Genomic DNA, 14,245 nt, shown 5'->3' with positions numbered 1-14,245 from the left:
TGACACCACATAACCCAAGCTTCAGCACTCAGAAAGCCCCCACGGCTCACTGTTCATATGATCAGTGCCACAAACTGCATCCACACAGAGCGCTTGAACGGCCTATGTGGCAATAATGTGAGGGGTAAGCAAGTCAGGCTACCACACATCTGTGAAGTGGGATGGGGTGATTAGAAACATTCACCGGGCTTCAGGAGCAGCTGTGCTTTGCTTTGCCTCTTTCCTTTCCATCAGCTGAAAACAGTTGTGTCATTAAAGGAGATAAGCTTGATTAGTTGGAGATAAGCTCTGTTAATTTTGTAAAGACTTCACAGATAGAACAGCTGTTATGGCTTTGGAATCTATTTACAAATCTCTTTATGAACAACACAGCTTGATGGCTTTTACTAACTACTACAAGACAGAGCTCACAGAGACAAGATGCTTTAGAGACATCAGTTCAGATCCTGAATTGGATGTAAGCAGAGAGATTTGTGACTCTCAGGCTAGCTCTATGTCTGGGCACAATTCAGAAGTGTCATTCCTTGTGTTAGTACAATTGAAGGGGAGAGAGAAGCAGGTAAGTCCCTTGAGTAGAATTAGGAGGGTTGCTGCAGGCGCCTTGACACCTGTATGGGAAAGCCTGCATGGCAAATTCACACCTTGGGAACTCTAACATGTCCTGTCTGTCCATGACATAAAGGCAGGGAGAACAATTACTAAACCCCCTCCAAAAATAAGTCAGCTGTTGACCTTTTGGGATCTACAAATAGTTTTATTGAAATTTAACAAAATTAGACAGTGCACTCAAAGGCAGAGGAAGGAGGACCATAAATATTGTACATGTTTGGATTGGAAACTTCTATCCATTCACTAGAGGAGCAGAACGAGTAGTCTTGGTGGGTACAATTCTACGCATCCACACTGGAAAGCACAAAGTCGCACAGAAAAGTCGTAAAAAAATTGAAAAGAAATCAACTGGGTTTTTGTTGTGTTTTGCTTGCTCCAACAATGTAGTGAATATAGATACTATTTACAATCACCTTCACATTTTAAATGTCCCTTTAGCAGTTCCCAAGGGTCCTCCTCATGCTGTCTACGTCAGCGGAAGGAAAGTGGAGCCGCCAGGAAACAGAGTTATGGAAGAGAAGGGCTGGGATTGTAGAATCCATGAAGACTGACTGCAGCCTAGAAAGAAGTGGGGCAGGAAGAGGGGTAGTAGACAGCCTCAGGAAGCCTGTTGCCTTTGAAGGAGGGTGGATTGAGCCCTTCCCTTGGGGGAAGGCTTCCATTGGATCGCTCTGGGTGCATGAAGAGAGGGTTTCCAAACAGGCTGTGTTAGATCATTTAAAGGACAAGGAAAGTGGATATAAATTACCTATGATGCTTTGCTGAACAAAGGTGCTCTGCCCACCTCTCCCTTATTGAGAGGCAAGGCAGCCAATGAAAGAACAAGAGAGGGCTCAGCTGCTGCTACAGCCAGACCCTGGAAACAGACACTGTACTCTGCACACCATGGTATGTCTGCACTGCAACTGGATACCTGCTGCTGGCCCATGCCAGCTGTCTTGGGCCCAGGGACTGTAATTATTGTGTAGACTTTCAGGCTCGGAACCTCCCACCTCACAGGGTCCTAGAGCCAGCCTGAGCTGGAACATCTACAACACACTCAAAACAGCCCCTGGGCAGCTGGGCCAGCCACAGGTTTTTGACTGCAGTGTGGACACACCCAGTGCCTTTCAGTCTTGTGCAATGGGCAACCCCTTCACACTCCCAAGCCTTGCAAGGGTTTGCGAAGGTGAAGACGTGCTACACACACCCCCATGTAAAGGGGAGGGCATGGCTTCCTCTGCCAAAGCCACGCAACTAGCGCCACCAGTTGCGCCATCTCCTGGCCGGCCCTGCTTGCTGCTATGGGACAAACCATCTCCTGGATTCAAGCTCTTCATCTCCACAGCTTCTGGCCCACAGATAGGTCCTGTGACTCGCAGAAGGGGGAGCTCTGCCTGCACAGAAGGGCTCAAATCCTCTTCCCTGCTCCTGCTCTCTTATACTAGTGGGAAGCATCTCGGCTTTCCCTCCCCACTGAGTCTTCTCTCAAAGAGCTGGCTCAGTCGTTCGGCTCACTCATTTCTGACAGCTCCAGCATGGCACTCGTTGAACTAATGGCTGGCCCCAGCTGGCATAGCCCATGACCCTGCCCTAGGCTGGCCTGGCATTCGGAACACATCTCACCCTACTGCCCAGCACACTAAGCCCTGCTCCAGGGAACATGGGGTGAGGGAGAGGATGAGGGAGATACTGGCCAGCTGTTCTCATTTCTACTGAAGCCACCTCCCTCCCCACGCAGTCTCCACCATACCAGACCCCTCTTCACTTCCCCTGTGCTAGATTCCACCCATCCCGCTCAGGAACTAACCGATACTGCTCTCCACTTAGGGGAGGTGGCCTCCTGCAACCTATTACCTCCATCAAGAGAAGCCAGAGGAGGACTCCTGGCCCAAGTTGTCTCCCCCACACAGCCCACAAGCAGCAGCAAGAGGGTAGTTTTTCAGAGCTAGGTTTCCCCATATTGGAGCAGGCCCGGGGTTTAGTCAGCCTCACACAGCTTGATCCCCTGCTTTGCTGATCTGGGGTCCTCCAGCCTGTTCTGGCACCAGAGATGTGCCTCTTTCAAGATCTGTAAACCCTGCTCTGAGATGAACCCAAGGCACCTGCCAGAGAATGGTTGGTGCAAACAACACTTTAACAGGATATTTTTTAAGAGCAACTTTTCCACGTAGGTGGAAGAACATTGATCTAGAAGGAAATGCTCAGCATCAGTGTAAAAGTGCTCTCTGCTGAAGCTGTAACACGCACTCTGCCTATGAAAACCAACTCCCATGCCAGCTAGGGGTGTGTTTCACACCAACCACTACGGAAAGCAATCAGGGAACAAGGTCGAGTCTGAAGTTATGGGGAGACAGTCCAACACAGAGTTAGCATTGCTATTGCTAGCTATAGAACCCTATCAGAATGGCACACAGCCCTTAGAACTACCTTCAGGGGCGTGGAGATGGACACATCCAAAACAAACACACAGATACTGCTAGCAACTTTATACCAACAGCTTAAATTAAAAATCGAGGTAGCAAATGTCTGAAGTGCTCAGAAAGTAAATGACAAGCTCTGGAAGGGAAACGAGATGTCTCTGATAAGCTGACTGCTGCGGGAGCCACGTCTCGATCCAGCTTTAAAGCTTCACAGGAGCTCTTGGAGCGGTCAACAGCAGCAAAGGTCCCTGATGGCCTGCTTGTGCACAGGGTGTCTGCCCATTCTCACGTAACCCGGAGCGGACAGACCTCAGCTTCTAGTGTTTGGGATGGGGTCGTGCAGTTCAGGCTCCCACCCTGGCTCAGCAGCCGCCAGCTAGCTCTCAATCCTTTGAGCAAGGAAGCGGGGATGAAGTGACAGGCGCGCCAATGTGCAGTTCCAGTGCTGCCCCCATGAGTCCAGCTGACAGAGGAGGCCCCTCCGTTAGCCACGTGTTTCTTTATCAAGTTGGTTGGAGAGGTGAGGCCTTCCATTAAAGTGCTTTGCATTCCTTCTTGTCTCCAAAGTGAGAGAGAGAGGAATGGGTGCAGTGGAAGAACCCAGGTTTCATATTTGCAGGGAGATGTCCAAGACAGGAGGGGGCTGACGCCAACTGATTGTTTTAGAGGGTAAAAGCTGCCTCTTCATTCCTGTCTTGGATCTATCAGGACTACACACAGCTGGGGCAGGCTGCCAACACCGGGGCACAACTGACTAACACGTGGAAGTTACCCAGAACCAAAATAAAGGCTATGGCCAACACATCAGATCACACCTTGTAGCCTACACCCCAACACACTATAGACTTAGGAGGGGGAAGAACGCCCCTCAACAGGAGCGCAGCCTCCTCCCGCCAAGACAGACGCGTGCTAACGGGCGACAAGCTAAGCCCTGCGGTGTGAACCCGAACCGCAAAGCTGCGTGGGCTAACATGGGCTGCCAGCCCAGTTCCTCAGCTCTGACCACTGCTGCTTTCAGCAGCGTCCATGCTCTGGCTGCAGAGATCTGCTTGTTCTGCTGGGTCTGCGCAGCGCCATCAGGGTTTCTGGAGAGGACTGGACAGCTGGAACAGCTGAGCCGGCATTCCTAGAGCCATCGGAAAGGCTTTGGGGACCAGACGAGCCGCATCGCCGGGAAGTACAAAACAACGCTGAGCACGGGAGAGGGCCGTATAAAAGGAGACTGAAGTCTGATGCGATGAAATCTGGTCTCCTCCCTTCACGAGAAGCACTTGTTTCAGTGGGGTTCTCAAGACTAGCTCCATCTCAGACTGCCTCATTTACCCTTCATTCCTAGACCAACTGGGGGGCAGCATTGCATAACCAACCCCTCCCCTCCAAAGAAAAAATACACTACTAGCCATTTAATCATCACCACTTTGCAGGGCAGGGGCGTAAGAAGTCTACCCTTACCCCCACAGGGGATGAATTACCTCACCTCAACTCTGCCTGCGGCGGGTACCTGAGAAGCAGGGATTTTGTTTGGCATGAGGTACAGGCTGGCTCTCCCTTTAAAACCTCAAACACAGGTGCCACGGGCAGTTCAGTTATCCAGCCAACCGTCGGACAGAGGCTAATAGAAGGATTTCAATCCTCTGATTCAGTCGAGGGTATTTTTAAGCACGTTGCAAAACAAGGTCACGTGTCTTGTGTGCCTTGTGAACAGAGCCTGAGCTAATTCTATCCCAGATAACTAGCCGAATCTGCACCACCTCATCTCCTTCCCCATGCAAGAGGAACTCCAAAGTCTACAGCATGTGTGTCTGTGCTCACAGTCCGTTGTGGTTCAGGAACACAAGGAAGTCGTGTGTGGCTATGTTCGGTACAGTAAGGCTGGGCAGGCAACGTATGCTTCCCCCGAAAGCTCAAACCTCGCAGATGATAACAGGAAAGTCCACATGGATGCGAGGGTGCTCCAGTTGCACTATACCCTGAAAAGAGAGCAAGAAAGGCAGTGAGACAGAGCAGGCACTGGCCTAAGAAAATGTCTGCAAACAAAGGTCCCATGCTCTGCAAGTCACTCCAGATGGAGACAAACAATAGAGCTTATGTCCCAGACCAGTTCTTAATGGACAAGAGTCCATTAAACCATTACAGCTGAGCTGTTGGTTGGCACTTCTGAGCACCAGGCAGGCAACGGAGACTGGACTCGCATTAGAATGAGCCCCTGAAAGTCAGACTAAGGAGCTCAGTTCCTGTGGTGCTGGGCATGCTAGGTCTGAAGCACACTGGCATGAGAGCGGGGGGGAAGCAGCTCGGCCTGTCACTGCCCAATGCTCCAGCTGATCCATGACTAGAATAGGTCAGCTTCCAGGGCGGTTAGTCTGGCAGCTTTAATTCACCAGCACTCTTTAAAAGAATGGAAAAGAAAGGCCTCAAGTGAGCGAGAAGGAAAGATCAAAGAGCCTTGCGTACAAGCAAGCAAGCCCTCTGTCCAAGGAGTGATACTGTAAATGTAACACACATCTGTGTCAACTAAAACACAACTGTAGGCCTTACATATTTAAGGTGCTCTGGTATGAACGTTCTTCCATTACAAACAGATCAGAAAGCAAAGTAGCTTCAGGGTCTATAGGCAAAGGACGGGTGGGAAATGTGTTCGTGGTTTCTATGCTCTGGATTCACAGAGGAATCAGAACATAGACTTACAAGAATCAGAACATAGACTTACAAGATTCTTACAAGAATCAGAACATAGACTTACAAGAGGCTGGGAATGTGGTCTAGTATTTAGAATATGACAACAGAAGTCACGTCACCCTTTGTGCTGACATTTCTCCATCTGCAGTACGGTGATTATGCTTCTCGGAATTGAACTGATTAGTTTGTGTTTGCAAAGCCCATGGAGGGCCAGAGCTATAAGGCACTAGCGAAGGACAAAGGCCTAAGACAAAGATTACAAAAACCAAGGAAGACAGCTTTATTACATTAAATAAAAGATCTCTCTTTTCCGGAGAACAGCCACAGTTTTTGCTGGAGTGCAATACGAAACAATGCGGCAGGGAATCACTGGGTGCCTTGACGTGTGGTCTCCCAATTAACGGGCCTTTCGTGGTTCATGCCAACGCAGATGGGTTTCGTCACACGGTAGATGCTGGCTAGACGGTGGCACCAGCTCATGTGGGTGCCTGGGTATAGCATGAATGCAACAAATGTATTTTGCAAAATAAACAAGCCCTTCATAACCACATACAAAAGCCTTGGAACTGATTACAATTTCCATGGCCACTGCTAGCAGGGACCAAAAAAAAAGGGATTTGTCCACACTCATTGCTACATCAGTCCCGTCAAAAAGCCAGAGCTAGGCAGTTTATTTTTAGTGAATTATACTGCACATGAAAGGTGCCAGCCCAGCAGTCCTGGAGAATGAAGTCCTCTGTCCATAAAACAAATACAATACAGGTAGAGGAGATGCACACTTCTGTATCCTGTCTACGTGCCTGACTCCAGCAGAGGGATCCCCTCAAGAGAGCGAAATGGGAGCTCACTTCCCACAGCCTATTCAGTCTCTCTCCTAAGGATGCCAACAATGTACAATTCGGCCAGCTGCCCACTAGAAGCTAGACTGAGACCCCAACCCACCCCCAGCTCATTTCGTAGTGGCTACTGAACTGCTGGCAGATGGCAGCAACACACTCATTTCCACTGACCTAGAGGAGGTATTGCTGTGTTGGCATAAAGTTTGCTCTACCCAAGCCCCCGTTTCAATACTTCTCAATTTTAAATCCCTGAAAACACGTCAAATTATAACCAACAGCCCACATTTAGAATCCCTGGTCCCCCTGTCCCTTCCCATGGGTGACTCTCCCTCTTATTTATTCTTTTGTCTGATTTTAGGGTGGTTTGTTATAGTGTTCCTTTTATAAGAAAGTGTCTTTATATGCTGTGTGTTAATTTTGTAAAACAGAGCAGGGAGTCAACGTTCATTTTTAAGGTCGGATTGTTGGCTTCAGAAAGCGGGACATCCTGACAGAAGTGTACTCATGCTAATGGGCTTCCCTCACCCCACTGTGCCAATGCATTAGGTAACAGTGCAGTACACTTTGTTTACATTTTGTTCCAGACTGGCGCCATCAAGTGGCTCCATAGGGTACACCAATGTCAGAGCTTCACCAGGGTTTGCTATCTGGAAATTAGTATTTAAAAGTGTTAAAAGCTTGTTTCTGGCACCCCATCCCTGTCAGTGAGAGGTAAGGGGGCTGAGCCAGGCACCTAACTGCACACGATTTTCAGGACACAGCCGTACATAGGTGCCTGCTACTCAATTTTACCATTTCTGTTTCAGAACAAGGAGGCCTGAGCACCAGGGTGGAGGTGGAACTTTGAGCAGAAAGAGAAAGCTGGGGAAAAGGTTTCCATGTACTGTTGAAAGCCATTGTCCCTTAGGCACATGCAGTCAGGATTGCTATGAACGACCACCAGACTTCCAGGGGATCAGACCTGGCACAAATCCCAGGGGCCCCATGGGTAAAAGACCACAGAGGAACCTGGGTGTCTGGCATAGCATGCTACATTCCCAGTCGAGTCCCCAGAAGGGCTGCTTTTGGTTCTGAGCAGGTTACCTGAGGAATCAGGTTCTTGTGGATCCTTTTCAGTTTGGCACGTTTTCTCCCATTCTTGGTGACAATTGTCTCCTCATAGAATTCGTGGGCGAGATCCCCATCCTCATCGTAATACATGGAGCTGCAGAAGAATGTGGAGAGGACCACATAAGAGACTGGGAGGACTGGCCATCAATGATCCCCACCCAAAGTAACAGGCAAACATTTTGGGAAGAGGGCAGCAGACATCAGCTGTCTTGGACATTAAACACTGGAGAGGGCTGGGCACCGCAGGGCTGGGAAATAGGATACGGAGCCTGCCAGCTCAGGTCAGCAGCCAAGAGTCATTTCCATCTGAAAGCTGTCCAGCTGCTGTGAAACAAGGAGTTGGGGGTTTTCGTCCAGTACCTACCAGGACAGAAATCCACATAAAGCCACTCAGACAACTGGCATTAAATACACACAGTACTCAGATTTCAGTGGAAGTTCCAGCAGTTGCTATGTATGCAGATCAGCTCACCCCTGAGTTGCACAATCAGGCTCAGTACAAGGCCATTTGTAACTACAAGATAAAGTCTTATATTCATTGCTCGGGCACATCTAATTTTAAGTTAAAAGACAGCATGGATCAGGCATGAAATAGCAATTACAAACTAAACCCATTCAATGGAGACCCTGCAATTCAAGAGCACTCTAAGTTCCCAAGAGCGACTGCTGCAGTCAAAAGGAGAAAACAAGTCACAGGATGACTTCAGGGCTTCTTGTGGCAAGAGGGGAGCTCAGTCTCATCTGTTCAGTTCTTGGCTAATCCGCTAGCAATGGAGCGAAACCGGGCACACAGATGGTGGGTTTCGTGATGTAAATACTTCTTCACTTGGATCCAACATAAGATGACTTATACCTTGACTTTAGCAAAGCTATACCTTGACTTTAGCAAAGCTTTTGATATTGTCTCTCATAGTATTCTTATCAGCAAGTTAAAGAAGTATGGGTTGGATGAATGGACTATAAAATGGATAGAGAACTGGCTAGAGCATAGGGCTCAACGAGTAGTGATCAATGGCTCCATGTCTAGCTGGCAACCGGTCACAAGCGGAGTGCCACAGAGGTCGGTCCTGGGGCCGGTTTTGTTCAACATCTTTATTAATGATCTGGAGGATGGGGTGGATTGCACCCTCAGCAAGTTTGCGGATGACACTAAGCTGGGGGGAGTGGTAGATACCCTGCAAGGTAGGGATAGGATACAGAGTGACCTAAACAAACTGGAGGATTGGGCCAAAAGAAATCTAATGAGGTTCAACAAAGAAAAGTGCAGAGTCCTCCACTTAGGAAGGAAGAATCCCATGCACAGCTATAGACTGGGGACCGACGAGCTGGGCAGCAGCTCTGCAGAAAAGGACCTGGGGGTAACAGTGGATAAAAAGCTGGATATGAGTCAGCAGTGTGCCCTGGTTGTCAAGAAGGCTAATAGCATATTGGGCTGCATTAGGAGGGGCATTGCCAGCAGGTCACGGGAAGTGATTATTCCCCTCTATTCGGCATTGGTGAGGCCGCATTTAGAATATTGTGTCCAGTTTTGGGCCCCCCACTACAAAAAGGATGTGGACAAGTTGGAGAGAGTCCAGCGGAGGGCAACAAAAATGATTAGGGGGCTGGAGCACAGGACTTATGAGGAGAGGCTGAGGGAACTGGGCTTGTTTAGTCTGCAAAAGAGAAGAGTGAGGGGGGATTTGATAGCAGCCTTTAACTACCTGAAAGGGGGTTCCACAGAGGATGGGGCTAGGCTGTTCTCGGTGGTGGCAGATGACAGAACAAGGAGCAACGGTCTCAAGTTGCAAGGCGGGAGGTCTAGGTTGGACATTAGGAAAAGGTTTTTTACTAGGAGGGTGGTGAAGCACGGAATGGGTTACCTAGGGAGGTGGTGGAATCTCCATCCTTAGAGGTTTTTAAGCTGCGGCTTGACAAAGCCCTGGTTGGGATGATTTAGTTGAGGTTAGTCCTGCTTTGAGCAGGGGGTTGGACTAGATGACCTCCTGAGGTCCCTTCCAACTCTAATATTCTATGATTCTATGACCAATTTATTTCACACGAATCACAAAATCATCCGGTGATAACCAACTTGGGTCACTACTGATGAATCTGTGTCAGAACCCTGGAGTTAAAAGGCTCCAGAACCCCTCAGCTATCAACTTCCCCTTTGTTTATGTTATGTTTGAACACACTTCCCTTTCTCTACAGGACCGAACCAATTTTACCACTTAGCACTAAAACTGCACACATGAACTAATGTAAACCCAGCTATATGCACACACAGGTATTGAGTGTGCCAAGATTCAAACAGGCAGCCCACAGTCCTCCAGTGACAAACAATAGCTACAGCATTGACATATCCCAATGGACACCATCCAATGCTACACTATCCATGAAACGAACATAAGATACAAAGTACCAAAATCCTGGTACTTCTAAACAGTGCACACAATTCTTTAAAACAGAATAGGATGAGAGAGTAGCACAGCCTCATTTCTAGACGGAAGCTGCATATAAACAAAAAATTAAGGCCTAACTGCTGACTTGGATTTCTGTTGAATTATCCTGTTTCCAGGCTCCTGCTTCAAAACATTGCAAATCCTGCACCTCCCATGATCTAAGACTGACTTGCGGACAGGAAGAAAAAAAAATGCAAGCTACTGATTTAGGCTAGACAAAAGAGGGGTATTGAGACAATGCCAATTCCCAGACAAACATCAGCTATTTCACCTACTTTTATATCCAAGGCAGAGTGGAAGAATTTCAGCTAGCCACAGGTAACAGCTTGTCAGCTCTGCCATTTGATTGAGATGCACCTGGCTACTCTCCTGGCAAGACAGGAGGTACACCAATGCCAAAAGCTAATTAAGAAGAAGTGAACCCAAGGCAAAAATCAAGGATTTTAGCACAATATTTATCACATAATTTAAGAGCTGGCAAAGAAACAACTTTGTGGGGCACACAGGTCTGACGGAGGCAATCCATTTCAATCTAGTGACCAAGATAAAGTCATTAGTTGCAGCTCTACATTTACTTCCCTCTCTGCTAACAGTGTGTCTAGCTCCCTGACAAGAATGCTAGGTTTGCTCCACAGAAGAGAACCAAGATGAGACTGAATTTTATTGGCAGGTACTGTCTGCTTACAAGTTTTAGAGTGGTTGGTTCTTGGCAAAAGACTTGAGGCTTTTCCAGAGGTGAAAAGCCTCAGTTATGGATGGGAAATAACTCCACACACAGTAATCAGCAGTAACAGGACCCTCAATCTAAAATGGTGATAGGACTTGCCCTGCCCAATGTGTGAAGGTTGGTTGGTTGGCAATCAGCAGGCTCCCATGTCTTTGCCTCAGTATGTACAGTCTGTGCTTCTTATTGAAAGAGTAGCTGCTACTGAAAACCATTGTCTTTGTACATCTAAGTGACAATGAGTCACTGTACCCCGGTACCTATATAATTGGGAGGCTATTTCTCATCCCAACTGCTGCATCTCATAAGACAGGGACCACAGCCCTTCTTGGGCCCCTCAATGTGACCTTGACATTGCTGGATTCAGTCGCTCACTCTTCCTCCCCAAAGGTAAAGGCTCATCTTCTGGGCCCAACAAGTCAGTATTATCTCCTTAAAATCAGACCTGAATAAGAGCTGCAATTAGATGCACTATTTTTTTATATAAAAAGAGGTGACAAAGCCAAAGCAATGATATGAAAGATGCCACTGAGGGGAGCTGTTCCCGTGGATTGGGAAACCTAAGTTCCATAGGTTAGTGGCTCAAGTCACAGCCTTTTGTTATACTCCCTCCACCCCCCTAATTCTTGCAAAGAGCCCTGAGAAGAATAACATTTTTGTCTTCCCAGAGCTCAGCACCCTCTCCCTGTAGCATGAGTGCCCCATCTCAGCAAATCCATCCTCTTCTCACCCTGCTGCGTAGGGCCTCCCTGTGCAGGTCCTGTATCCAAACTGTACCTTCTAAATCCTTAACAGGGAATCCGCACTTCCCGCTAGAGGGGCCCCACAGGGCCTCGTCCACCCACGGAGACAAACACACAGAGCCAGCCTCACGCGCAAGCGCCGGGTGTCCCAGCTAAAGTTGCACCTGGGCACAGTGGTGCCCGCCGGGGCCTCAGGCTTGCCAGGAGCGGACAGTTTATTCGGATCTCACAGCTGCTTTGGGGGCGCGCTCCCCCCCCCCCCGGACCCTCCCCAAAACCCCGACGGCCAGGGAGACTTTGCAGCAGGAGCTCGTGTGCCCGCGGCCTGGGAGGGAGAAGGGCGTCGTGTGGGGCGCAGGCAGCGAGCCTGGGGGGCAGCCCCCCAGAGGAACCCGCCCCTTCCTGCCCCATGGGAGCCCAAGCCTCAGCCCCCCACTCCCACGGGAACCCACCCCCCCGGAAACGAGATATCCCCCGTGCCCCACAGCAACCCGCCCCCGGAACCCGCCCCACTAGACGAGTTCCCCTCGGGAGCCCCCCCCGCCCCGGCCCCGGCCCCGCCCTACCCGCGGCGGGTGAAGACGAAGGGGGAGGCGCTGCGGGAGACGCGCGCCCGGGCCAGGGCCTGCTCCCCGCCGGGGACCTCGGAGCCGCTGCCGCCGCCGGGCCCGGGGGAGGCGAAGGGCCAGAGGCCGCGGGCTTTGGAGCCGCTGGCGCCCATGCTCAGGGCGGGAGCATGGCCCGGGGGGGGGAGGGGCGGGAGCCAGCCGGCGCCTCCGCGGATCCCAGCAACCGACGAGCGCCGCCCGGCCCGACACCACTTCCGGCCGCGCGGGGTGGCTGCGTCACGCACACGCGCCCCAGGGGAAGGGGCGGCGCGGCGAGCCGCGTCACGTGTGAGCGGGAGCCGGCGATGGGCGGGGCTCCTCGGGGAGACACCGCCCCCTCCTCGTGGCGCGGGCTGGGGCAGCAGGTCACGTGACTCCCGGCTCCGCCCCCGGTCACACAGAGCCCCGCCCCCTGCTCCACACTGCCTTTGCCCCTCCCGCCGGCACACACTACTCGCGGGCGGGGAGAAGGGGGAGCAGAGGCTGGCATATTCAGGGGGGGGCCCCTCTGCCCCCCCCTCCATGACCTGTTGGCACCTGCCGCGGGGTGGCTCAGCCCAGCCCTCCCCTCCTACCCCCGGCCTGGGCAGGGCAGCGCGCCTGCTCTGGTTCCCCCACCCGGCAGAGAGCCCCGGCCTGTGGGAGGCGGGCGGGAGAGGGGCACAGCTGGAGCCCGGCCTGGCCGCGGCACTGATCCCTGGCCCTGACTCACTCGTTTTCCCAGGGACAGAAGCTGGGAGGGGGCGGGAGTCGGGCCAGGGAAGCAGCACCGTGGCAACGGTCCATTGGTGCCAGGGTCCCCCCAAATCCGCCTGGCTGGCAGCGTGCGTCCGAGAGAGATTCCTCCTCCGGCTGGCGCTGCCTGCCACGTGGCCAACAGCACCGAGCCCTTCCCTGCCATGCTCAGGAACCCACCGGGGCTGGCAGCCGGGTCCAATCCACCCAGCCCTCCGCAGCTACACGGGTTCTGCAGGCACGGCAGAGGCAGGGGTTCTGTCGCCAGGCTGAGCAGCCAAGGTGGGGAGCAGCTGGGTGTAGAGGAAGGGTAGAGGTAGGGGATGCCCTCCCAGCAGGCAGATTATGCAGCCCTTCAGCGTCACTTCCTGATCTACACTGGTGCAAAGCACTGCCATGGGTAGTTTGAAAGAATGCCATGCTCCACCCCAGAGGTGGCTGCATTTCAGGGACAGGGGAAATGAGTCTTGTGTTTCGAAAGGGGTCTGGGCTCATGCAGGGTGAATGGCAGCATAGTGATGTAATTTATTATTTCATATGTTTGCACATTTCTTCCTCTAAGGGTGGGTCCCTGGGAGGTGGGTGCACCTCTGGCCTAGGGACCTGCTTTCTATGTGCCTGTGGTAGGAGGGTACACAGGTGGCGTGGTGCATAACTTGCAGTGTGAGACGACTGCCTGAGTCCTTGCAGGTTGCTCCATTGCTCACTAACACAGCTTGGGCTACTGTAGTGGGCCAACCGGCTCATGGCTCAGCAAATCTCAGTGACTGTGAATCCAGTGCTGTCAGACCAAACAGGGGGACACACACCCCACCCCCCAGTAGGGCAGCCTCCAGCCACAGCATTCAGCTTGCAAGGGAGAGTGCAGTGCAATATACAAAAGAGTTCCCCCCCAGAGGAAAGCATTGCCTGGACTGGGACGCTGAATAACAAACTCACAGGCAGCTGGGCCCCAGGTCACTTCAGCGCTGGTCACGGGTCTAGGTGGAAGATGTGGGCAGAGCTATGCGTGGCAGCCAGTGGAAGTTGTGGAGGGAGTAGGAGGTATTGATGGGCAGGGTTGGGTGAGGTCAGTTTGCACCCCTGTGGTTGAATGATCCTTCCCCCTCTGCCTCCCCCTCGAGTGTAGCATGGGAATCTCAACTGGTGCACCCGTAGGAGGCTTTGCCAGTTTCTCCTGCTGTAGCTGACCAGTGCAAAGCATTGGGGAAGGCTGCCGGAGGTTGTGGGGATGGGGGGAATAGGCTCAGGAGCTTGGGGGTCTATGGCTGATTGTGTGGGAACAGGGGCAGAGCTAGGACACAAATACAGCAGTGAAGAGTTTTGGGATTTGTTTTTTTTTTGCTTTGGGTGAA

At 51.5% G+C, this 14,245-nt stretch overlaps 1 protein-coding gene across 2 annotated transcripts; it reads right to left on the bottom strand.

The window, feature by feature from the left end:
- Positions 1-1,695: 1,695 nt before the first annotated feature.
- Positions 1,696-12,397, bottom strand: TUSC2 (tumor suppressor 2, mitochondrial calcium regulator). 2 transcript variants are annotated; one of them, XM_067561197.1, is made up of 3 exons: positions 12,114-12,397; positions 7,613-7,733; positions 1,696-4,981 (listed from the first exon to the last, which is right to left on the bottom strand). In XM_067561197.1, the coding sequence occupies exons 1-3, from the start codon at positions 12,266-12,268 to the stop codon at positions 4,916-4,918; spliced, it is 342 nt and encodes a 113-aa protein (XP_067417298.1). In that variant the 5' UTR covers positions 12,269-12,397; the 3' UTR covers positions 1,696-4,915. The 2 variants fall into 2 exon arrangements, with proteins under 2 accessions (XP_067417298.1, XP_067417299.1); XM_067561198.1 differs by lacking the exon at positions 1,696-4,981 and adding an exon at positions 5,956-6,178 and having other exon boundaries at positions 12,114-12,376.
- Between the last annotated feature and the right edge of the window lie 1,848 nt (positions 12,398-14,245).

This window comes from Emydura macquarii, unplaced genomic scaffold, assembly GCF_026122565.2.
Source record: "Emydura macquarii macquarii isolate MOO-44397 ecotype Brisbane River unplaced genomic scaffold, CSIRO-AGI_Emac_v2 contig_2369, whole genome shotgun sequence".
NCBI lineage: Eukaryota > Metazoa > Chordata > Testudines > Chelidae > Emydura > Emydura macquarii.
The sequence above is the reverse complement of the archived record's forward strand: the minus strand, read 5'-3'. Positions and strand labels throughout refer to the sequence as shown.

Bases quoted from the DNA above. Each gene is read 5' to 3' on its own strand.
- TUSC2 (XM_067561197.1), bottom strand. From the start codon at position 12,268: ATGGGCGCCAGCGGCTCCAAAGCCCGCGGCCTCTGGCCCTTCGCCTCC. The intron at 7,734-12,113 runs GTAGGGCGGGGC...ATTCTTCTGCAG, and splicing joins TTCGTCTTCACCCGCCGCGG to CTCCATGTATTACGATGAGG. The intron at 4,982-7,612 runs GTAACCTGCTCA...CTCTCTTTTCAG, and splicing joins ACAAGAACCTGATTCCTCAG to GGTATAGTGCAACTGGAGCA.